The sequence below is a fragment of the Egretta garzetta genome, unplaced genomic scaffold (assembly GCF_000687185.1).
Source record: "Egretta garzetta isolate BGI_Z169 unplaced genomic scaffold, ASM68718v1 scaffold898, whole genome shotgun sequence".
NCBI lineage: Eukaryota > Metazoa > Chordata > Aves > Pelecaniformes > Ardeidae > Egretta > Egretta garzetta.
Window position 1 is genome coordinate 24,170 of NW_009260629.1, and position 23,430 is coordinate 47,599.

Below are 23,430 nucleotides of genomic sequence, written 5' to 3' on the forward strand. Positions count from 1 at the left end.
GAAAGACAGATATCTGGTGGCCCATACCTCAGACACGTTACTGCTGGGTGACATCAGCTCCAACAAGCTCAGTGAGGTACTGGAAAATCCGTGGCATTTCCTGCATGTCAAATGCTTAGCTTTGTAACTCAAAGACTATGTTTTCTGCATGGGAACAATACATTTCTGTTCAAAGAATCGTAGAATATTTCAGGTAGGAAGGGACCTTGGGAGGTCTCTTACCAAAAGTCCTACCCAAAGCATTAAATTCACATGTGGTTGCTCAGGGCTTCATCCAGGTTGGTCTTTAAAACCTTCAAGGATGGAGATCCCACAGTTTCTCTGGTCCGCTGTTCTAATGCTTTACTGTCCTCATGGGGGAAAGCTTTATTCCTAAGTCTCATTGGAATCTCCGTTTTAATTTATGACTGTGTCTCACCCTTTCACTGTGCATCTGCCAAAAAACGTCTGGTACCACCTTATTAGAGATGTCTTAAGCCTTCCCTTCTGCAGGCTGAAGAAGCCCAATTCCTTCAGCCTGTCTTTGTAGTGCAAGGGCTTCAGCCCCAACCGTCTTGATGGCACTCTGCTGAACTTGATTCAGTTTACCAAGTCTTTCTTGTACTGAGGGGCCTGAAACTGGACTCTGTGCGTATGTACATTGCAAATGTGAATGTAGGAATCTCAGTGCATTTTTTCAAAAAAAAAAAGGTCAGAAAAAGCGTTCATGACTGCAGTACTGCAGCTTATGCCAGTGCCATTTCTGGTACGGAACAGTTCATAAAGAACCGTCCATACCCTGAGCCTCACGGTGCACAGAGTGCTGAGCCTGTGTGCCAAGCCTGGAGAACGTGGGCAGTAGGTTATTGTCTGACAGAAATATTGATAGACCTCAGGATGTATTTGCTTTGTTCACACAAGTATCATATGCTTTTAATCAGGGTAATGGTGCGCTAATCAATCTAGCTGGGAGCAGGAGCTCCTGACTACAGATTTGAGTTGGAGGATCCTGATGCTTGGTAGTCCAACTGAAAATCTGTCCAGACAGAACCTCCCAGGTTTTTCCACATAATACTGCACAGAGGGGTTCTTCTTTCAGTTGCACAGCTATACACGCTTCCTATGAAGAATAGGGCTGTGCACAGGCATTTACCATCTTGCTGTCTCACTGGGGTTTTGTTGTAGTGACTTGGAGCTCTTGCTCAAGGAGGGAGAAGGACAGCTACAGCCTTGGCTTTCGGTCTTCTGCCTCTCTGACCACTTGGCTGTTGTCATCACAGTAACTATTGCATTATCCAGTGCTCTTCTCAAATGCCAAATCAGCTGGTCCCCCACTGGCACTATGCTGATTAGTCATTGCTAGCGTGACCCCCAAAAAGAAGGGTTTCAGCTACGTGTGGTGTGGAGATTCTTCCCCCACCAGTGGTAGCACGGAATCTGTGGAGAAGAGTTACAGAGGCAAAGAGGCTGTCGGGGGTGCTTTTTTGAATAAAGTTAGTTTGAGGAAGGCAGAGAACAGCCTGTGAAAGAATAGGCTGGAGGGAGTACATTGGTCACATAAAGACCTCTTGTCCAGAAGGCAATGAGATACTACACAAAGAGAACAGGAGTCTGAAGCAGAGGTTAAAAAAAGGAGAGGGGAGTGAGGAACTTGCAAGATAGGAATGACTAGACAACAGTGTTGACAGCTGAAGTGCTGGACCATGATCCCTTCTGTAGTGTCATTCTTGCTGTCTGATGTGGGAGTTGGGAGCTGGACAGTAGACCACAATGCCTGCAAACTGGTCCCTTGCAGGAGCTGTCAGCCTGGCATTTGCTCACTCCATGCTGTTGCTTTGTAGGTAGCCTGGCAAGGATCTGGAGGGAATGAGAAGTTCTTCTTTGACAATGAGAACGTAAGTTGGATGGGACAGGATGCTACCATGAATGGTGAGTGAAGCGGTGTATGCACCGGCAGAAAAAGCATCAGCTGCACTTCTGGGGAAAAAAAAAATCCAGAACATAACCCAAAACCCAAACCTGCTGTTTCTCAGCAGTTGCCAGGACTTACCCTCTCCATGCAGATCCTCCCCATGCTTGCCTTTTCCACACGCCAGGTACAGAACAAACTCAGTGTGTGGACTGTCAAGTTGTAAAGTCACAACCCTATAGGAGACAGGAGCAATAGAAGAGCAATGGTCAGAGAGGGTGTTAGAGGTTGAGCTTACGGCTGTCAGGGTGACAGCTTGGCTCCTGCAGGACTGACAGGCCCTGAACTAAAATCCCCAGCTCTGAGGAAAAGCTGGCAGTCACAACAGGAAGCCAAGGACCATTCCTTACTCATCCCAGAGGGTTTGCATTTAGACTTGTGTGCAGCAGAGTTCTTTTCTGCACACCTCACTGGTAGGTGTGTGTGCTTATCTGGCTTTTCTGCAAGTGTATTCCCCTCTCGCCTTCAGGTCTGCATGATCTTTAATGCTGGAGAGCTGACACTGGTGGAATATGGAAGCAATGACATCCTGGGGTCTGTCCGCACAGAGTTTATGAACCCTCATCTTGTCAGGTAAATGTCCCACCTGCCTGTGTGGCCAGCACAGGCATTTTGAGAGAGTCACCTCAGATATATGTATGTGGTGGTGTCCCACTCTGTAGAGCACAGCCCCCAGACACTGGGACCTGAGTCATCTGTTTCTGACAGTGACCAATGGTGGGGTTTAATTGCTCGGTTACACTTAATGGTTGTAAAGTTTTAGAAGCATAAGAGAGCATTTTCCTCTGATATGTGCTTATCAAAGCCTGACTTGACTATTGCTGAAGAGGGACCTCCTGTGGATGTACTCGGGCATCTCTGCGTCCAGCTGCTCCTAGTACAGCCTTATCTGGGACTCTAGATGCATTAGGACCTCCTCTGTCCCTCTGGAGTACCATGCTCCACTTTCTGATTCGTGAGGAGGAAGGATCATGGGCTGCTTGGAGGTGGAAGCAGCGTAACTAATTTGCTGTTTGTGACCCTGGTTCCAGAGGGGCAGCTTCTGGAACGAGGTCATGAATCAGAAAGGCTTGTTCTCATTTGAGGCAGCCATAGGTACTGTGTGAGAGGCACAGGTCAGAGAACTGCAAAGGGGCTCCCTGTGCTTGGGGAAACTGCAGGCAACTCTGGGAGGGACTACATGATTCCGTCCTGTGAATGTAGAGAGCAGTAAAGGTAACAGTCGTCATTCCCTTCAAATAATAGTGTCCGCATCAATGAGAGACGGCAGAGAGGTGTGGAGGAGAACAAGAGACTGGCCTATCTGATAGACATCAAGACTATATCAACAGGTGAATGTAAACCTCCCCGCCTGTATTTTGCCAGCCTTCCCGATTCCTTTGCATTTTCTGTGCCAGGCAGCATATCCCTGAAGGCCCCCTTTGCATTCACTCTGACAAGCAGCAGATTCCTGAAGCCCCCCCTCGCAATCACTCTGCCTGCAGATGAGGCGGCCCTGCTTTTAGCAGGTTGGCCATCTGGCGTGGACGCGGCTGTGGGGTGGCTGTGACTGTGTCCTGGACCTGAGAGCCTGTGCAGTTCAGCGTGACTGTACTGCTGCCTGCACTGCTGGGGTCTGTGCACGCTCACAGAAGGGTGGAGAGAGTTACTGCTGTTGATAAGGCATCAGGATAAAATGTCACTGTAGTCTGCTTTTCATGTCACGGGGTGTTTGCCAGCAGGTCCTGCCCTCATTAGGTCCCAGGCCCCTGGTCCCCATGGGAAAGCACTGGATGTTCAGCACCTTGGGGCACAGTAGGCACTAGCTGGCACTATCAGCCACGACAGCAAGATTGACTGGCTGGAGCTGAATGAAACAGGCCACAAACTGCTCTTCAGGGACAAGAAGATGAGGGTGAGGCGGGTGCACCTGGGGGAGTGTGGCACGATGGCATGCCCGGGGAGAGGGAAAGACAGATAGGTCCGCATGGAGGGAGGGAAGTGAGAAACACATCTGAAGTACTCCTGAGTTTTTGACCAGTCCTTTGAGGAACATAGATCATGTTCAGATTGCATGAGCTAGCAGCGTTGGATGCTTGACCTTGAAGTCATAGCTAATTCTGAAGTTAGGTACTAGACATCTTGCTCCATCTCATCACACCTGAAAATGAAGATCCTCTCTGCTGTGAGATGGAGACAAGTGGGTAAATCTTAAGATGAGAACCCTAATGTTGCACTTAAACATGTAGATTAAAAAAAGGTGTTCTCTGAGACAGCTTGGCTTATGTCTGTAAGATGAACTCTCTAATTCTCTAAAACAACATAGTCACAACCAAATAGCAGATCTGGTCACACTGCTTAACATACTGCAAGGGTTAAAAAAGGTCTCAAGACTTGGATAGTAATGTGCGTAAAAAACAGCATGAAAGTTTGGGTTGCTTATCTTGGAAAAAGTCTGATTCCTGGTTGGTAATATCTGTTTACAAGATGCTTGCTCAGGGGTTCCTACTATGTTCATGTGAGCTAGGAGCCTGGCCGTGAGCCCAGCTGAGTCTTTTTTCTTCTCTCCCCTTCCAGTTGCAGCTGTATGACATTGAAAGCAGCACCAAGACCACCATTTTGAACTATTGCTCCTATGTGCAATGGGTCCCAGGCAGTGATGTGGTGGTGGCTCAGAACAGAAACAGCCTCTGCATTTGGTATAACATCGACGCTCCGGAGCGAGTCACCATGTTTCCTCTGAAGGTAAAACTCTGTTGCTTCTTGCTGACATGCGTGGGAATAGTCAGTGTAGTATTGCAGAAGAGAGACAGAAGGGAACTCCTGGTTTCTCCTGGATAAAATATGAGCTCATCTGTCAGCTTTGTGGCAGGCATTTCTGGCAGAACATGGAGACAGTTAATGCAGCAAGGAGCTGCTCGGTGGCTTTTTCCTTCCCTCTGGTGGGATAAGGGTGATGTCTGCTTGGTGTGAGCTCATTCAGCAGAACTCAGTCAGCAGAGCTGTCGCAGTGCTGTCCTCACATCCCTGCTGCCCCACATCCTTTAGGAGAACATGGGAGTGTTGATAGCTGGTACTCTTTCCAGGGGGATATTGTAGACTTGGAACGGAATGATGGAAAGACTGAAGTGATAGTATCTGAAGGGGTGAACGTTGTGTCCTACACCCTGGACGAAGGCCTCATAGAGTTTGGAACAGCCATTGATGATGGGGATTACCACAGGTAAGTGCTCGATACACCCCATGGTGACAGCAGGTAGCCCGCTTCACATAACAGACATCAGCAATCCATGAACTACAGCAGCACAGCTTTCCCGACAGACTTGAAGTTTAGACTCTGAGCATGATGTTGGTGCCAGGCCTGGCTATAATGCACAGCAGAATCCTTCAGGAGTGACTATTCAGCTTTCTCATCCTCACAGCTCTGTGGTTTCATATTCTGTGGCACAAGGGCTGGCACTGTCCAGTCTGGTCCCATTGACATGGACAGAAATTCACTGGGGGCAGTTTTCACTTCACTGCTGTGAATAAGTGTGTCTTCCCTCGCAGCCAGATGGGAAGTGGCACTGAAGCACTTTTGCTGCTGCCCCTCCAGGGATGGTGAGAGCGTCCTGGAAACGTTCAGGAGCTGTGCAGAGTGAAAACTGACTGGCTGAAGCAGTCATGGTAGCCGCCCGGGCATGGCTGTTATTGTTATGGGGCTTTAAAATTGACCAGGGAAGAACATTTCACATGTTCATCGCACTGTCACCACTTGAGAGACTTTGCACCAGGGACTTACTTCAGACACAAGACGTGGGACTAGCCCCACACTGCTACAGCCTGCTGGTATCATGTGCCTCGAAGTACCCTAGCCCAGATAGGGATCACCCCGATCACTGACGTTTTCTCTGTGTGTCAGGCCCTGCGTTACACAATCCTCTTCAGAACTGGTCGCACACAGCTTGCTTTGTTTTCAGTGCAGCTCTTGTTGGGAAGCTCCTGTCTCAGCCTAGGATTTTCCTCAGAGAGCTCTTCTATTCTGTTACTGAAAGTCTGCAAATCTCTGTCTCAAGGGCTACTGCGTTTTTGGAGACACTGGAAATGTCTGCAGAGACAGAAGCCATGTGGAGGACCCTAAGCAGACTGGCTTTGGAAGCTAGACAGCTGCACATTGCGGAAAGGTACAGGAGGAAGCCATAGCATCTTTTGGGCTTAAACACTCTCTTTGCTGAATCCCTCACAGAAACGGAGGTCAACCAAAGACATGGCTTTTTGTGTGGCCTGGAAGATTCACTGCACTGGAGAACTAAATGTTCTCTACTCCAGACTGTGACTTTGCCCTTTTATCCTAGACAGTAATGCTAGAACTGGGAATAGGGGGACATCACTGTAGTGTAATTTTTTGCTGATGGCAACCCGAAGCAGTGTATAGCAAGGCTTCAGGGAGCTGACAGGCATGGACAAGCTCCGCACGTCTCTGAAGTGTGGGGAAGTGAGGCACGGGCACTGTTCATGTCCATGGCTTCTCTTATGGGGCAGGGCTAGAGGGCACATCTGAACATGGGTCTATGCAAAATCCTTCTCTTGAAGTGGGGCTACCTCACCTCTCCAGCTTGCAGAGCTGGGTCTGCTGCCCAGGTTCTGATTTTTTTGTCTTGGACCAAAAGTGAGCAACAAAGCCCAATTACTGACTAACTGCTTTGCTCTTTCCAGGTGCTTTGCAGCTCTGGGCAACATGGCAAAGGCTCGATTTCTGCATGAAACCAATGCCATTGCTGACCAGGCAGCTCAAGAACATGTGAGTCAAACTTTTTCTGCTGTGCAGGGCAGCTGCTGTCCTGTAAACACTTGCATATCTTCTGTGTCCATGCCCACCAGTATCCTGCTACAGACCAGGACCTGGTCATGTGGAAACTGCTGATGAAATCCTTCATCCATGCCTGCCAGGTCCCTCTTCTGGCTAGCCATTTCACATTGCTCCCATCCTGTCACTTCTGTGGTTCTCATCTGTCGTCTTCAGCTTCTGCAATAACACAGACCCTACCTGCAGCCACCTCCTTGTACCATTCCTGTGTACCATTCCAGAGCCTGTTCTTTCACTCAGCAAACTGATTGAGCTAACTGATGTTGTCTGCAGGGTGGGGATGGTACAGACCATTACCTGGTGCGCGCCCGCTTGGCCATGCTAGACAAGAACTACAAGCTGGCAGAGATGATCTTCCTGGAACAAGTGAGTAGAGTAAAGGAACAAGGAGCAGAAAAGGTCTCATTTATTTCTGAGCATGTGCCCTAGTGTGAAAGAGAAAAGGAAGAGGTTGCTTATTCTTGGGAGAAGAGGTTTTTGCTCTGAAATAGAAGGAGATATTTCTTGTTCCAAGGTGTAGGATTGCCCTGAGGTGCATGAGGAGGGTGAAGGAAGATGTATATTCATGTAAAGGGGACGGTTCACTATTTCAAGTGTTTTCTGCACATCTAACCCTGCCCACTGTGAGACCTCAATGGCGATGCATCTGCTAAATGGAACCTTCAGGTTGACACTTTGCTCTCTGACACAGAATGCCACAGAGGAGGCCATGGACATGTACCAGGAGCTGCACATGTGGGATGAATGCATTGTGGTTGCCGAGGCCAAGGTACAGAATATGGCTGCACTGGACTGTGGGCTGGGCTTGCTTGATAAGTCTTCTGGTTGGGAGTCCATTCGAGGTCTGGGTTCTCTTCACCTGCCCTATCAGGACCTCATTTTTGCTTGGAGGGGCTCCGAGCAGAGGGAAGTTTGCATTGATGTAAGCACTCCCTGCTGTAAGAGTATCTAGGGCTTCAGAAAAGAATGGATGATGCAGTGGTACACAGGGCTGGCATTGTGGTCTCTGCTAACTGCAGTTGCTTAGTTTAACTGGGCAGCATGGAGCTGGGAGCCATGAACTAGCTGCTCAGAGCCTACAGGATGAGTAGGACATCTTGCCTTGCTCAGGTCAACCAATGCTGTGTTTCTCAACAGGGACACCCAATGCTGGATAAGCTGCGTCGGGGTTACTACCAGTGGCTGCTGGACACCCAGCAGGAAGAGAAGGCTGGGGAGGTCCAAGAGGGACAGGGTGACTATCTGGCAGCCATCAGCTTATACCTGCGGGCAGGGCTGCCAGCCAAAGCAGCACGGCTGGCCATGAGCAGGGATGAGCTCCTGACCAATGGAGATGTCATCAACAGGGTCTCCACAGCACTGATCAGAGGAGAACTGTATGAGCAGGTGAGTGGCCCACCCCACTGGGCTTTCTTCTTAGTGGCATCAAAGCCTCTCCTCTGCATCTGTGAGCTGGAAAGCAGCAGATGTGATTCTGCATTGATAACTTTGCAGTTAACATCTGGGAGGAAATCCTGACTGCATCCAGTGTACACAGGTGAGGTCTAGAGTTGCTGTTATTTGTCAGGAAAAAGATCACAGCTCATGGGCAACATGTCAGCGGAGGGTTCAGTAATAGTCAAGGAGGCCCTTGGGAAGGAAGGAACCAACAGGAAAGGAGTTGTGAATCAAACAGGAAACTTGGTATCACTGAAAATGCACAGTGCTTCCTCATAGCAGAATAAAAAATGGTGGTAGAGCTTTCATATAAGGATAGTCTAAATGGAAAAGCTAAGGAACAAAACCAGAGGCGATTATGAAGACAGTCTACGGAACCATGAATATCATAGAGGAGGGAAGAGATTATTCTCTGTGTCTAATAACACAAAAAACTGTAACTCCTTATTGTTAGGTGACAGGTTTAAAGCAAAAGTGTTTTTCACACAGCACATAATCACATTAATGTAAGAAAGCCGTGCTGAGTCTGATGGGCATGCAGCTCGGTGTCCTCGCCAACAGCGGCCTCTTGCAGGTGTTTAAGGAAGTAAAAGAGCAGGGCAGGCAAACACAGGGCGATGCCTCCTCTAGTGTACGTTCATTGTTGCCAGCAGTTCGCAGACTATAGTGAACCTGAACAGGTTTATTTTTATGTTTAAGAGCTCTTGATGGATGTTACTTCCATGAGCTCGTCAAATTGTTGTTTGAGCCATCTGTACCTTTTGATCTACAACTTTGGCCATGAGTTACCCAGCTCAATTATGTGTTGTGTGAAAAAAGTCTCCTTTTTGCTGGTCTGTTCTATACGCACAGTCTCATTTTACCTTTGGCATTTTCTGACCATTTAGTTTTGTATTTTTCCAAACCTGTCACTTTTTCTTAAGCCTCCAGTTGAAAGGGTAACTATGGAATGCATTGCTGCCAGATGTTCTATTACCAAAAGTGTAAAAGGTTACCAGACAAATCGTGGTCTGTCAAAACCCATTAAACATGGTGATGTCAGGGCATCCTGACACAAACTCAGGAAGCTTCTGTAATGTGGATTGTCACAGACAGATAGATATAATGGAGGAAATATATATATAATGGTGTATACTTGCTCTGTTCTTACAATCCTTCTCTAGCCATGTGCTTTTGCCACCATTCAGATGCTGAAGATCATGAATCTTTGGTCTGCCAGGATGGCCTTCTTTATATCATGTTCTAAGTTCTACAGGCTTTGAGCCTCACCCCTCCTGTTGGCTGCCACCCTTCCCTACAGGGCACAAACCTTCCGCTGCAAGAGGCTGAGCTTCCCCCTTCACTACTCATGCTCAGGGGTCCTGTATGATCCTCTGCGTAGCAGAGCTCCTAGGGGCTGTGGTCACAGAAAAGGCTGTTGCTGCACTGTGCAGAGAAGGGAGGTTGTCTCAAAAACTCTTACCTTGTTAGAAGGTGGTGTCCCAGAAAACACTTGGGGTGTGTTGATCAGCAAAGAGGACAATGGTTGTAGCACATGCAGTCTTTCCTAGAAGTTCCCTTTATCCTCATGCTCTTGATTAGTGGGGAAGGAATAGCTGATGGAGAAGTCTGTGTGGCAGGACCAGCAAGCTCTGTACGTGGGCCTGGTAGGGTACATGATGGTGTGGGGAAATAGTGGCTCTGGAACCTGGCAGCTTGTATTTGTCATTAGGCTGGAGACCTGTTTGAGAAGGTTGGGAACCCACGGAAAGCTCTGGAGTGCTATTGCAAGGGCAGCGCCTTCCTGAAAGGTACTGTGCTAAACACATTCCTCCCCCCTCCATCCCCAGCAGGAGCCTGGGGTCTTTGGCCTGGTGGCGACGTGAACTATTGCCCTGGAGCCCAGAGATGCCTAGATGCTCTGAAGCTTCCACGTATCATCTCATTCAGTGTATGCATTTTCACATCGCTGTACCTGCACTCACACAGTCCCAGAACAGGATCCTCGTCCCAAGGCCTTGATCATGCTGATTGCACCAGCATGGGTTTGGTCCAGCTCTCCACAGGGTTCAGATTGCTGGGTAGCCTGTTGGAGCTGGAGTGGGTTAGACAGCCACCATTCCCCTCCCTCTGTGCCCCTTGTTTGCCTCACAGTGCTGCTCCCTTGCTGGATTCACCGTAACAGCTCTCATGTCCCCTTGCAGCAGTGGAGCTGGCTCGCCTGGTGTTTCCTGCAGAAGTCATGAAGCTGGAGGAGGCCTGGGGAGACCACCTGGTGCAGCAGAAACAGCTGGATGCTGCTATTAACCATTATATCGAAGCCAGGTGTGGGCAGGTGATGGCTGTATAACCAGCAGCAGTGTAACCTGCAAACTGTGAAGTTGCTATGGTTTGCTTAAATCGGGGCGGGGGGGGTGGGTGGCGGCGGGTGTTTACCTGAGTAAGCCCCCTCGACTGCACTTTGCCAGTGCCCCTGGTGGTCATGCACAGTCTCTGCTGGCCCTGACCATGGATGCCTTCCTGCATCTCCCCAAGGTCTTTCACCCCCGGTTACTCTTTCCTGCTGTCCTTAGTTCTTCATTCTTTCCCCTTAGCTTTGCCAGTTATTCAGATCCTTTATGCTGCTCTAACCCAGGAAGAAGAATGAAGCAGCAGACCTCTTTGGTCTCCCTGGCTTGATTCAGCCGGAGGAGATGGCTGCTGGCTGGCTGTAAAGAGTTATGGTTTTGGTGCTAGGTGCTCGATTAAAGCCATTGAGGCAGCCTTGGGAGCCCGCCAGTGGAAGAAGGCCATCTACATTTTGGACTTGCAGGACAAACAGACAGCAGCCAAGTATTACCTCAAGATTGCCCAGCACTATGCAGCTTTACAGGAGTACCAGGTGAGGCCACAGACCACAGTCACTGCTGCTCTGTGTGTCCCTCGGGACTGCTGAGTACAGTCATTTCCCTAAAAAAAACATCAAAGGAGACCAGACCAAGGATGCCATTGACATGTACACACAGGCTGGGCTCTGGGAGCAGGCTCACAAGGTAGAGTCAGAAGCCAAAGCTTCTGGGGACCTCACCCCACTCGGTGAAATGTCTTTCATCAGGAGGTGGTGGTGCCTCGTGCAATCGACAAGCACTCTTCCCAAAGATGTCTGTAGGGCCACCCAGTAGCTAGCAAGAAGTCAGTCCCTGGAATTCGCATCCTGTCTGTGCCCATCTTTACTTCAGCAACCCCGTGTGGGGCACCTGTGACATGTAGTGCTCTCCCAGGGGGTTGGTCCTGTGTGCTTGATCACAGTGACAAATGGCTGCCTGCCCTCCGCAGAGCATGTAGCATGTATGGCTGTTTGTAATGGGAAGGAAGTTGAGTTTTCCCTTCTCCTTTGCTACCATGTATCAGGAAACCGCTGTGCAGTGTGCTCTAGTTTCTCCCATGTGTGTTCCTTTTGGCAGCTGGCAATCAAGTGTATGAGTCAGGAAGATGTGTCTGTGCTCTATGTAACCCAGGCCCAAGAGATGGAGAAGCAGGGCAAGTACAAAGAAGCAGAGAGGTGAGCATCTTCCTCGGTATTGGTCCAAGAATGAGCCCTGAAAAAATGGCTGTTGTAAGGAGAAGCCCTTTCCTGGGGTGGGAGCAGAGTTTGGGACTAGGGCTTGAAAAGTCAGAGGTACTCTCTCCTCACGTGAAGACCTAGAACTGATATTTCAGAGTTCCTAGGAAGAAAAGTCACCGGCTGTTAAGGCATCTTTGCCCACCAGGACAGAAAGGAGGTCCAGGTGGGGTGCAGCTGCCTGATGTAGCAGAGGAAACATGGTGAGGCTTTTCTCCACTGCAGAGAGCTACTTCTGATCTGTCATGGTCACTGAGGATGAGATATGAGAAGTGGAGTGTTGCCCATCCAGGTTACTAATTTGGCAATTCCAGGTTAATAGCAACGCAGTAAGGTTAGTAGGCGTAGGGCCAGAAGCAGCTGTGTATCTGATGCCACAGTACCCCCCTCAAGGATGGAGGGGGGCGTTACAGCTGGTGAGGCCGCATTGGGTTTAATCTTTCTGCTGGCCGATATGAGTAAGTTGAGCTGACATTGTCACGTTACCATCCCAACAGGACTGACAGCCTCAGGCTGGAGGCCAAGATGAGAACAGGTCACAGAAGCCCAGTGGCTTCCTCCAAGTCAGAACTCAGGCTGACCAGTGAGGATGGAGGGAATAACTTTGCCCGAGGGCAGCTGGTGGTGGCATCACAGAAGGGCTCTACCTAAGCAGCGTTCAGCCTTGCTGCCCGCAGCAGTCGGGCTGCACACCAGTCGTGCCTTTTGGCAGGGTGCCCAGGATCTGCTTGCAGCTGGGCAGGGTGCAGAGAGGCTGCAGGGACTGGTCTCAGCTGAGCCACCTGAATGTGCTTGTCTTCCCAGGCTGTACATCACTGTGAATGAACCTGATTTGGCCATCACCATGTACAAGAAGTGTAAGATGTATGATGAGATGGTTTGCCTAGTGGCCAAGTACCACAAGGACTTGCTCAGCGACACCCACCTGCACCTGGGCAAGGTGAGCGCATCTCCTGGCAGGGGACCGACTAGGCCAAGCAGGGACAAGAGTGTCACTAATTCATTGCCTGTAATCGCAGGAGCTGGAGGCAGAGGGACGCTTACAGGAGGCTGAGTACCACTACCTAGAAGCTAAGGACTGGAAGGCCACAGTAAACATGTACAGAGTAAATGACATGTGGGAGGAAGCTTACAGGGTAATAACCGCTTTGCAGCTATCCCACTGTGCGGGGATCGGGCTTTGCCTGCAGGATCCTGGTAGGAACTGCCCTGTCTCTATTCACCTCACAGCTTGAAGACTTGGCACACACTACCTAGCTTCAGCACATGGCACAGCACTGGAGGCCCTTGTGCCTGCTGCTCTGCAGCATTGCACCCCAAAAGCCGAGCTTGACCCCTAGCCACTCTGCAGCGCTGCCTTCCTCCAGGCACTGCTCTGCTCCTGACCACTGCACCGTGTTGTGGGCGCTGCTCTGCCCATAGCCGCTCTGTAGCAGCCCCCCGCCACACTGCTCCCCTCCAGTGCAGGCACAGATTGCCAGGGGTCACTTCTGCTGACCTAACAGCAGTATGGGCCGTGCTGCGGAGGCAGCAGCCTCTTCTCTGCTCTGCCCTATGAGCCTTTGTCTCACTCTCCCCAGTCCTGAGGACTGGTGGCTACAGAAGGGTTCCTCAGGGGGGGACAGTTGGGTTTGGTGCTCCCTTGTGATAACAGGCATTACGTGAGAGGGGAGTCCTGGCTCAGCCTCCTGAAGGTGAAGTGGATGCATTGGGCTCTTCCACTTTTTTTCCTTTGGATAGGTGGCCAAGGCACATGGGGGAGCAAACTCCCATAAGCACGTGGCCTATATGTGGGCAAAGAGCCTGGGTGGAGAGGCAGCTGTGAAACTCCTCAGTAAATTTGGACTTCTGGAGATGGCCATAGACCATGCAGCAGACAGCGGGTAAGCAAGTCTATTAGCCCAGCGCTTCTCTCCCATCTGCCTGACCTGAGAAAAAAGGGGTGGCCCAAGATAACTGTATGCACATAATAGCTGTGGGTCCGGGATACGGCATGTCTTCCCCCATGTCTCCTCCCGCCCCGTGCTTCTTCACACGGGCATTCTGCTTCCTTGACACATCCCGCTTCCTCTCCACCTGTAAGTCTCTCAAATGTCAAGTCAGAGCTGGGCAGGCAGAAGCCATTTGCCTGTTTGGCTGGGCAGGGTGGCTCTGGGAGAGCCTCTGAATGGTGGAGGAGGTTATTCCTCGTGTCACCGTAAGTCGCTGCCTGCCAGAAGGGTCTTGGCCCCACTCTGCACCTGGCCAGCCACCCAACTGCGTGCCATTCACTGCTGCTCTCCTCCAGCTCTCCCATGTCACTGGGCTCCTGGGACCTCCGCTTAGGGTTTAACCAGGGGCCTCTGGCACTCACAGCAAGTGTGAAGGAGCTGAATTTCCTTTGTGGGTGCTCTAAAAGCTCCTGTTCTCCAGTCAGGAACAGGAGGCATGGGCAGTGCCCATTCACTTGGGACCCTCTGTGTTCTCTTCTGTCCTCTCCCAGTGTCTTGTGCTCTCTTTGATGTCTTGCTCTTGATGAAGGCATTGCCCTCATAGCACATAGTCCTGCTCACACCCCATTTGCTCTTTCATTGTAGGGTCTTTGAATTTGCTTTTGAACTGGCCCGCCTCTCCATGAAGCAGAAGATGCCAGAGATCCACTTGAAGTATGCCATGTTCCTAGAAGATGAGGTAATTTTATGCCCTGGAATAGGTGGGAGTTCCCTGGTCACTCAAATAACTACAACAGGCTGTTTGATGGCTGCCATCACTGCTTGCCCAAAACGCTCCATGCTTGCAGCCCCAGGCTTCGCACACGTCTTTGTCTCATAAATCCTCTCTGCCTTAGCAGAGGAGGTCGTGCGGCGGTATCAGGGCAGGAAGGCATGCAAGCAAGTTCTTTTGTCTCTCCTAGGGCAAATTTGAAGAGGCTGAAGGAGAGTTTATTAAAGCTGGGAAACCCAAGGAGGCAGTGCTGATGTAGGTGTCCTTTGCCATCCTGGCCTGCTGCATCTCCTCTCCCCGTACGATGCCGGCCTGGTTGCTTCTCCAGCATTGGTCTGCTCCCTGCTGCCCCTCTTGTTACCTGTCATCTTGGCTCCCCTAGGTTTGTGCATAACCAGAACTGGGATGCTGCACAGCGTGTAGCTGAGGCTCATGACCCAGACAGCGTGGCTGATGTGCTTGTGGGACAGGCACGTTTCGCCTTTGAGCAGAGAGAGTTCCAGAAGGCAGAGGCCTTCCTCCTGCGAGCGCAGAGACCTGAGCTGGCAATAAAGTACTACAAGGTAAGCGTGGTCTGTAGCAACATCATTGCCTGCCTCCCTGGTCGAGAACCCCGTTTGGATGGAGGAGGAGTGACATCCCTCTCCCAGCTCTCACCACCAGCTTAGTAGCCAAAGAGAGGCCATTTACCCAGGTGCTTCCTAGCAGAACTTAATTCTGGCTTGCCCTCAGAAGACCAAACCGGTGGAGATTTCATGGCATAGCTTAGCTCTCGCAGCTCTGGGGGGAAGTATCCTGCCAGAAGGCGATGGGTGTCCTCAGGGGCAGCATGAGTGTGTGCTTTTGGAGACTGGAAGTGCCCACTCCACAGAGGTAGCTAGAACGGATGAGCACTTTTCCCTGAGGTAGCCTGTGTGAATGGATAGATGCCAGTGCCATTTTGGGGGAGGGAGGAATTGGATGGTGCTGCTGTGGTTGTTTCTTCCAGTTGGTCCTCTGGCAAGATGACATGAGAGGCTAGATGTGTTATGTGACGCCAGGAGTGGGGGGATCCTGGTGAACTGGTGAAATTTCTCCTCCCCGTTGTGCTTGTGCAGGAGGCTGGCATGTGGAGTGAGGCACTGCGGATCTGCAAGGAATACGTGCCTGGTCGGCTGGAAGAGTTACAGGAGGAGTGTGGCAGGGAGGCTGCCAAGAAGGGCTCCAGGTAAGGAATGCTGTGGTCAGGCTGCAGGGAACAGACAGGCAGGTCTTCCCCCAGGCCGTTGTGATGATGCCTTACAGAGACAGCCTGACCAGATCCCTGGCATGCAGTTGTTCCCTTCTTGAGGACTCTGGACTTCCTCCTGCAGAGGTTTCCTAACATCCTTCCTCCCTGCTCTTGGAGATTCCAGGCTTATTCTTGCCATCCAAGGTCTCCCAGATGTCTTCTTGCCACTTACAGATCTCCCAGGTCTTCTCTACCACTAGTGCATCTTCTCATGGTCCTGAATCAATTATCTCCTCAGCATTGGCCTGTGTGCCTGCCTCATCACACGCTCAGCCCTCTCTGAGGTCCCTGACTTGCACCTCCCTGCCCATGCCCTACACACCATCTGCGGGATCGCTGTGGCAGCATCCCAGTCTTGCTCACAGCCTGCATTCCTCCCTACAGAGGAACAGAAGGGCTGCTGGAGCAGGCGCGGGAGTGGGAGCAGGCTGGGGAATACGCCAAGGCAGTGGACTGCTATCTGAAGGTGCAGGATCCCAGCAACAGTGTTCTGATGGAGAAGTGCTTGCTGAAGGTACAGTCAGGGCCTATGATTCCCTTAATCTGCTCTGCTGCCTAGGAGGTTTCCCACAGCCTGCAGTGCATCCCAGAGATACCTCAGTCACTGCAGGGCACAAGAGAGGATCTGCAGGCTCCAGGGACCGCAGGGTCTAAAAGCCTTCATGGCCATTCTCTTGAGCCATGATGGGCTGTGTGCTTATCCTGCACGGTGCTGACATCCTTGCTGTGGCACCACTTCCAGCAGCAAGCCAGCATCTTTGTGGCCATATCTCTGTGCACTGAAGAGCTGGACTTTATGACTTAGACGTTGGCTAGATGAGCACCCTTGCTTCTTCTCCTGGCCCATGTGCACCAGCCTTTGGGTTGTGTCCTTGTTCATCCTTTTCACTTGTGCCTGTGCCCTTGTAACAACGTCAACAGCAATTATGTCCTTATCTGATCTTCTCCCATGTGTGGAAGTAGTTGGGCTTTGCTTCTCTGAATTGCTGAAGCAGGGTGTCATTTCTTCTCCCTTTCCCCCATAGTTCAAGCGCTCCCGACGTCCAGTCTTTTAGCTAGGACTGAGCTCTTCCCAGCTTCATCCCTCTCTCAAACAGCTCTTATCACTTGCGCTGCTGACAATTTCTCTTCACAGGCTGCCGAGTTGGCCATTAAATTCTTGGGTCAGTCGCAGAGCATGGAGGTGACGCGGACTGTGGCTCCTCAGCTGGTGGCCATGAAGAAATACAGCGCGGTGAGGGCTGGCTCCTGCCCCCAGACTACTGAAGAAGCAGTGACATAGGAAGGGAGAGCTCTACCCAAGGGAGGGAGGCCAAGTGGCATCCTGGGGTGATGGGTGGATGGCCCCATCCAGAGTTAGGCAGCACAGAGTCCTCAAGGAGGAGGGAGGAGGGGAACGGATAAAGCCCTGGAATAGCGTGAGAGAGCCAGGCCTTGGGAGGAGGCAGGAAGCAGAGAAGGGGGTTATCTTTTGGGAACAGACTTTCTGTTGTTGCTGTGTGCTGGTCACTGCTAGCAGCACCAGCTCCAGCCTGGGCTGCAGGGTGCCTTTTGTGTTTCATCTCCCGTGGGACTGTCCCTGGCCCTGCAGGCAGCTGAACTCTACCTCAACTTGGACCTCATCCAAGAAGCTATCGATGCCTTCATTGAAGGGGAGGAATGGAGCAAAGCCAAGCGCGTCGCTAAGGAGTTGGACCCCAGGTATGCCCTGAACTTCTCAAATTATAGTCTCCCTGCTCCCTCTCCCACCCCCAGATGGTCCCTTGTCCTGTCCTGTCCTGCTGCCCCCAGGTTCCCTGGATTCTCCCCACAGTGGCCTTTCCAGGCTCGGCAGGGCACATTCTTCACAGCTGCCCTTCCCAAGCCATTTACCATCCTGACACTCTTCTGTTGCCACGCATCCCGTGGAAATTATTATCCCCTTTTGTCCCATCCCTATCCCCGTCCCCCCTTCCCTTGGCGTAATTCTGTGTGCATTTCCTTCTGAGAGGCCTGTGATGCCTTTCTCTCCCCACACATCGTATTGCAAAGAGCTGCCCAGATCCTTTCCTTCCCCTTCTACCTGTGCTCGCAGCAGCAGGCCAGGAACGCATGGCACCACTGCAAGTCCTCTTCTTCCCAAAGTACACAAAGTTGAATGCGGCCTCTGCACTGGTGCCAGACACTCTTGGTCTTGCTGCCTACTGAGACACTTTCTACCCAGCAGGTCAGAGGAGTATGTGGACCAGCGTTACAAGGAGTACTTGAAGAACCAAGGAAAGGTGGATTCGGTACGTATTTGGGATGTCTCACAGAGGAGGGACTGATGTCAGGATCTGTGCGGATCCTTAGGGCCCTTCTTACGGGGCTTTTGCCTGAATATGCCTGCGGGTGAGGAGCCTGTGTGCGCCTCTGCGTCATTGTTCTGCACACCAGATGGGTCACGCTGGAGCTGTGCTGCCATAGAAGGGGAGGGACTGTGTGCACGTGAAGAAAAGACCTGGGTGGGCTGATGCCTGCCTTGATGCTGGTAGGAAACCTTGCCTGCACAGGGAATTTAGAGTTGTTTCCATCCCCAGCTGGTGGGAATAGATGTCATGGCTGCTTTGGATATGTACGCAGAGCAAGAGCAATGGGAGAAGTGCCTGGAGGTTGCCGCTAAGCAGGTGAGTGCCCATGTGAGCCCTCAGGAGACAGGCATGGGGTCCTGGCTCTCTGAAGCGGGGACAGCGGGAATGAGTGGGCAGGGCAAAGCAGGCATTTCTGTGGGGAGCGCGGAGGGTCATGGCAGCAGCTCAAAGAACACCTCCCCGCTGTCCCCATCATGGCCAATCAGGCCTAGTAGGGAAGCATTAGAACCCAGAAGCACATCAGGTTTAAATTTTGTGATTAATGGAGCATTGGGAAAAGCTAAATGGTTTGTTTGGGCTGGAATGAATTGGTACTGTGCACAGCATCAGACAGTTAGCATTAGAGGTGTCGAGTGGGGCCCAAATCAAAAGCCAGGTCTGCTGTGTGCAGTCTGTCTCTCTCTGATGAGCTTGGGGGATTCAGATGTGGGGGGGTGTCCCTGCCGAGAGACGAGCAGGCAGTTCATTCATCTCGTGCTACTGCTTTCTGTGTGCTTTCTCCAGAACTATAAAGTCTTGCACAAGTATGTAGCTCTGTATGCAACCCACCTCATCCGGGAGGGCAGCTGGGACAAAGCCCTGAGCCTGTACGTCCACCACGGAGCCCCTGCCAACCCACAGGTAACGAAGACAGTGTGACATCCCCCTGTGAGCTGCCCAAGTGCACTGTGATCTGCTACGGGAGTCAGGCTTCCAGTCCAGAACTGGGATTGCCAGGTGTTCCACATGCCCAAGCCACGTCAACCCTGCTGTGGGTTATTCCAGGGGCTCCTCAGCTAGAGGACTAAAGGCAATCTTCTGGCATATCTCCATGGAAAAGGAGCAGGGGGGAGTTAAGTATTTGTGTTGGGTTTGAACACCTTAACCACCAAGTCCAGGATAACATGAGCCATGTGTGCCTCGCTGAGAGTGCGGGCTGCAGGAAGCGGTTGGACTCGATGATCTTAAAGGTCTTTTCCAACCAAAGCGATTCTATGATTCTAAGCGTTTGTCCCCGTGTCCCTGCCTGCCCCGTAGCGCTCCGTGCAATGAGCAATCTGCAGCTGTGAGTGCCGGGAGCTGTGTGCAGAGCTGCCAGCCCCTCAGCCTGTGCCTGACAGCAGGAGAGCTCCAGATGTGGCAGACTCCCACCTGGCTCCTTCAAGATTTCTCTCCTCTTTGTTGCAGAATTTCAACATCTACAAGCGTCTCTTCGTGGAGATGGTGAATGCCCCTGGCATGAATTGTGCTGAGGCCTACTCCAGCTGGGCTGACCTGCGTGATGTTCTCTTCCATCTGGTGAGTGGAGGCCATGGCCAACACTGCCTGGTGGCTCCTAGCAGGGAGAAGGAAGAACCCATCTCTAGCCAGGTGATGTTGGCAGTATCTGTAGAACACAAGCCGAGGGGGAATGTGGAGATGTCCACAATGTGGGCAGGGGAACAACAGGATCCTGTGAAGTGGTCATGGCTGGGCAAGAGAAGTCAGGGAAGAAGATGACCCTGCACTTAAGGCCAAATCCTAGAAGTGGGTCCGGACAGTGGCACTTGCAGAGCTCACTGTGTCACTGCGACATGGGAGCCGACCACAACATGCCCAGTTTTTGTCCTGCACGCGTACTCAGCAGCCTGGGTGGGGCAAGGACCTGGGAAAACACAGAACTACTGAGCCTGGAAAATGAGAGTCCTCCCCATCTCCCCAGAGATGCTTAGAGCCTTCTGCTCCTTCTTCCCTGTCCCAGAATACCTCAGCCAGAGCCCATGATTGCCTCTTCTCTGTTTCTGTCCCACAAATACCCACCTCTAGCACAAACAGAATCCACAGATCCCCCTTTGTGCATCCAAACTCACCCCTGCTTCCAGTGCTGTCTACTGCTGCAGCACTGTTGGCTCTCCCCTTCTCCCACAGCCTCCTCCCTTCAGCACGCTGTAGGACCCAGAGCACCCAAGGCCCATCCCTTTTCCAGTCCCCAGAGGTGCCTGGATATTTCAGGTCCTTCTCTCCCAACTTTTCCCTGGACTCAAGTGTATGAAGAGTGCCCTTGTGCTCGTATGTTCTCAATTACTCTACTTTTCTCTTCTTCAGTGTGAAAACCTGGTAAAGTCAAGTGAGGCAAATACTCCAGCACATGAAGAGTTTGAAACGATGCTGCTGATCTCTCACTACTATGCCACCCGCTCCGCTGCTCAGGGCGTGAAGCAACTGGTAAGGTTTTTGAAATTCCTTTGCCAGGTCACCATCCTGAGTGCAGAACCCTGTGGGGACGTGCAGGTTCAGGGCTATCCATGGTCCACTATCCCACTTCATGGATCACTTGCACATCATGGATGCATAGGAATGGGACCATAGTGAGCTGGGACTCCAGCACTAGCAGGTGGAACTGGAAATAGTCTTCTCTGACTTTTTATGGTGGGACCTGCCCCCAGCCACTGAGGCTGAGATGTAAACCAGTGGGAAGCAGATCCATATGCTCAGCATCTGGTCTTCTCAGGAGAGGCATTGCTTCCTCTTCAGTTGTCCTGGGCCATGAGAGCTGCTGGGCTTCACACATGGTCTTGAGAGCAGATTGGCTTTGCAGAGGGCTTTGGGAGCTCATGGGCCTGTGTGCTGGGCCTCCCAGGGAGCTTTGGGAGCTCCTGGACCTGTGTGCTGGACCTCACAAGGCATTGTGAGTATTTTTGAGTCTTATGTGCACTGGGATTTGTTCTGCACAATGATACATAGCAAAGTCCCTGCTGAAGTCTTGATCCATAGGGGATTGTGGGATTGTGATAGAGCTCCGTATGAGTGTGATAGAGCAGGCTGTGAAGAAGAAAGGTTGCCACAGGTAGGACCCCAGTAAAAGTCATAGAGGAGACTGGGGCTTCCCTATGGCTGCGTGTGTAGATGTTGGGGGTCCAGAGACATACAGAATCATAGAATGGTTTGAGTTGGAAGGGACCTTAAAGATCATCCAGTTTCAACTGTCCTGTCATGGTCAGGGACACCTTCCACTAGACCAGGCTGCTCAAAGTCCCATCCAGCCTGGCCTTGAACACTTCCAGGGATGGGGCATCCACAACTTCTCTGGGCAACTTGGTCCAGTGCCTCACCACCCTTATAGTGAAGAATTTCTTCCTTACATCTATTCTAAATCTAATGTCTTTCAGCTTAAAGCCATTACTGCTGGTCTTATCACTACAGGCCCTTGTAAAAAGCCCCTCTCCAGCATTCCCATAGGCCTCCTTCAGGTACTGGAAGCTGCTACAAGATCTCCCCAGAGCCGCCTTTTCTCTAGGCTGAACAACCCCCACTCTCTCAGCCTGTCTTCATAGGAGAGGTGCTCCAGCCCTCTGATCATCTTCATAGCCCTCCTCTGGACTTGGTCCAACAGTTCCATGTCCTTCTTATGCTGAGGACCCCAGAGCTGGACGCAGGGCTCCAGGTGGGGTCTCACCAGAGCAGAGTAAAGGGACAGAATCCCCTCCCTTGCCCTGCTGGCCACGCTTCTTTTGATGCAGCCCAGGGTACGGTTGGCCTTCTGGGCTGCCAGCACACATTGCTGGCTCACGTTGAGCTTCTCATCAGCCAACACCCCCAAGACCTTCTCCTCAGGGCTACTCTCAATCCATTCTCTCCCCAGCCTGTATCTGTGCTTCGGATTGCCCCAACCCATGTGCAGGACCTTGCACTTGGCCTTATTGAACTTCCTGAGGTTCACACAGGCCCACCTCTCAAGCCTGTCAAGGTCCCTCTGGATGGCATCCCTTCCCTCCAGTGTGTCGACCACACCACACAGCTTGGTGTCATCGGCAAACTTGCTGAGGGTGCGCTCAAGCCCGCTGTTCATGTCGCTGACCATGATGTTAAACAGTGCCGGTCCCACCACCAACCCCTGAGGAACGCCACTCGTCACTGGTCCCCACAGACAGAAAGGAAGGGTCAGAAAGAGCCAAGTCTGATGCCTTGGCAACCTGAACAGACCCACACAGCTGTGGAATGTTGAGGAGTTGGGTGGTCTATTTGGGACTGTGAAGGAGGGATGGCCTTTCCAGCTCTGGTGTGATGGTGGGCATTTGGGTGTGGGTTTAGCAACAAATAGCAAGGTTTGTAAAGCAGAAGAACTTCATCTTCAGGTGGCGGTCCTCCTGTGTGTTCACGTGGTGAGGGACTTGGGGTCAGGACTGAAGTTTGATTGTTAGACAAACGTGTGGGGCATCTGTGGGTCCAGAGTCCCTGCCAGGAATCCGGGGCAGTGCGATCCCCGAGATCCTTTCCAACCTCATTTTTCTGTGCTGTTGTTGTGGCTTTACCATCCCGTGGCCGCAGGACACCGTGGCTGCCAAGCTGTCCATTTCCCTGCTGCGCCACACTGAGCTGCTCCCTGCAGACAAGGCGTTCTATGAAGCTGGGATAGCTGCCAAGGTAAGCGCTAGCTGCCCCCAGAGCAGCTGAGGCGGTGGGTGGAGGGCCCTGGGCGCGGGGGTCTCGGCTTTTCTCTTCCCCTGCCCTCCCCTGGCCACACTGGCAGACCAGTAGCCAGGCACTGGCATTGGAAGTCGCACCTCAAACACCGTGCTGGCCTCTGTATTTCATCATGGCATGACAGTAGGTGGTGGGAGGGCAGACCTGCACTAGAAAGGGGACAGGGGCGGGCCAGAGGCCATGTTATATGGCATGGCTCTGTTGGTGCAGATTCAGGACTCCTGACTGGTCTGCCTTGCTTGAAGCCACCTCAGTGTGACCTTAGTCCTGAGCCCAGAGGCTCTGCCCGCCTGCCCAGGCGCAGTGACACGTGGCGGCACAGCAGCGTGCCCTCACTGCCTGGTGCTGGCTGTGCAATGCCCAGCGCCGTCCTGCGGGACAGCCGGTGGCCAGCGGGCTGGTCGTCCCAGCGCGTGTCTGGGAAGCAATCCTCAGGGACGGCGCGCCAGGATGTGCATTCGCCTTCTTCGTTACGCGTGCTGCAAGCAAGACGTTGTGGCACAAACTGGTCAGAGCCCTCGCTCAGGCGGGAGAGCCGTGCCTGGTCTCACTTGGGATGTCTCTCTGCACTAGGCAGTCAGCTGGGAGAACATGGCATTCATCTTCCTGAACCGC

General features: G+C 51.9%; 1 protein-coding gene across 1 annotated transcript in view; it reads left to right on the forward strand.

Annotated features, from left to right (window-relative positions):
• The window catches only part of IFT172 (intraflagellar transport 172), a 35,611-nt gene that overhangs the window by 9,556 nt on the left and 2,625 nt on the right, over positions 1-23,430 (forward strand). The window contains exons 10-43 of the mRNA XM_035900947.1: positions 1-76; positions 1,821-1,874; positions 2,418-2,521; positions 3,194-3,279; positions 3,754-3,842; positions 4,505-4,672; positions 5,014-5,150; positions 5,983-6,090; positions 6,623-6,707; positions 7,047-7,139; positions 7,465-7,542; positions 7,911-8,159; positions 9,922-10,000; positions 10,394-10,514; positions 10,926-11,070; positions 11,126-11,221; positions 11,633-11,730; positions 12,595-12,730; positions 12,810-12,926; positions 13,531-13,673; positions 14,367-14,460; positions 14,684-14,748; positions 14,876-15,056; positions 15,591-15,700; positions 16,148-16,277; positions 16,899-16,997; positions 17,355-17,464; positions 17,970-18,033; positions 18,322-18,408; positions 18,877-18,993; positions 19,540-19,650; positions 20,437-20,556; positions 22,660-22,755; positions 23,389-23,430. The exon at positions 23,389-23,430 is cut by the window's right edge and continues 7 nt beyond it. Of these exons, the coding sequence (XP_035756840.1) occupies positions 1-76; positions 1,821-1,874; positions 2,418-2,521; positions 3,194-3,279; positions 3,754-3,842; positions 4,505-4,672; positions 5,014-5,150; positions 5,983-6,090; positions 6,623-6,707; positions 7,047-7,139; positions 7,465-7,542; positions 7,911-8,159; positions 9,922-10,000; positions 10,394-10,514; positions 10,926-11,070; positions 11,126-11,221; positions 11,633-11,730; positions 12,595-12,730; positions 12,810-12,926; positions 13,531-13,673; positions 14,367-14,460; positions 14,684-14,748; positions 14,876-15,056; positions 15,591-15,700; positions 16,148-16,277; positions 16,899-16,997; positions 17,355-17,464; positions 17,970-18,033; positions 18,322-18,408; positions 18,877-18,993; positions 19,540-19,650; positions 20,437-20,556; positions 22,660-22,755; positions 23,389-23,430 (3,688 nt within the window). The remainder of the gene's footprint in view (positions 77-1,820; positions 1,875-2,417; positions 2,522-3,193; positions 3,280-3,753; positions 3,843-4,504; positions 4,673-5,013; positions 5,151-5,982; positions 6,091-6,622; positions 6,708-7,046; positions 7,140-7,464; positions 7,543-7,910; positions 8,160-9,921; positions 10,001-10,393; positions 10,515-10,925; positions 11,071-11,125; positions 11,222-11,632; positions 11,731-12,594; positions 12,731-12,809; positions 12,927-13,530; positions 13,674-14,366; positions 14,461-14,683; positions 14,749-14,875; positions 15,057-15,590; positions 15,701-16,147; positions 16,278-16,898; positions 16,998-17,354; positions 17,465-17,969; positions 18,034-18,321; positions 18,409-18,876; positions 18,994-19,539; positions 19,651-20,436; positions 20,557-22,659; positions 22,756-23,388) is intronic.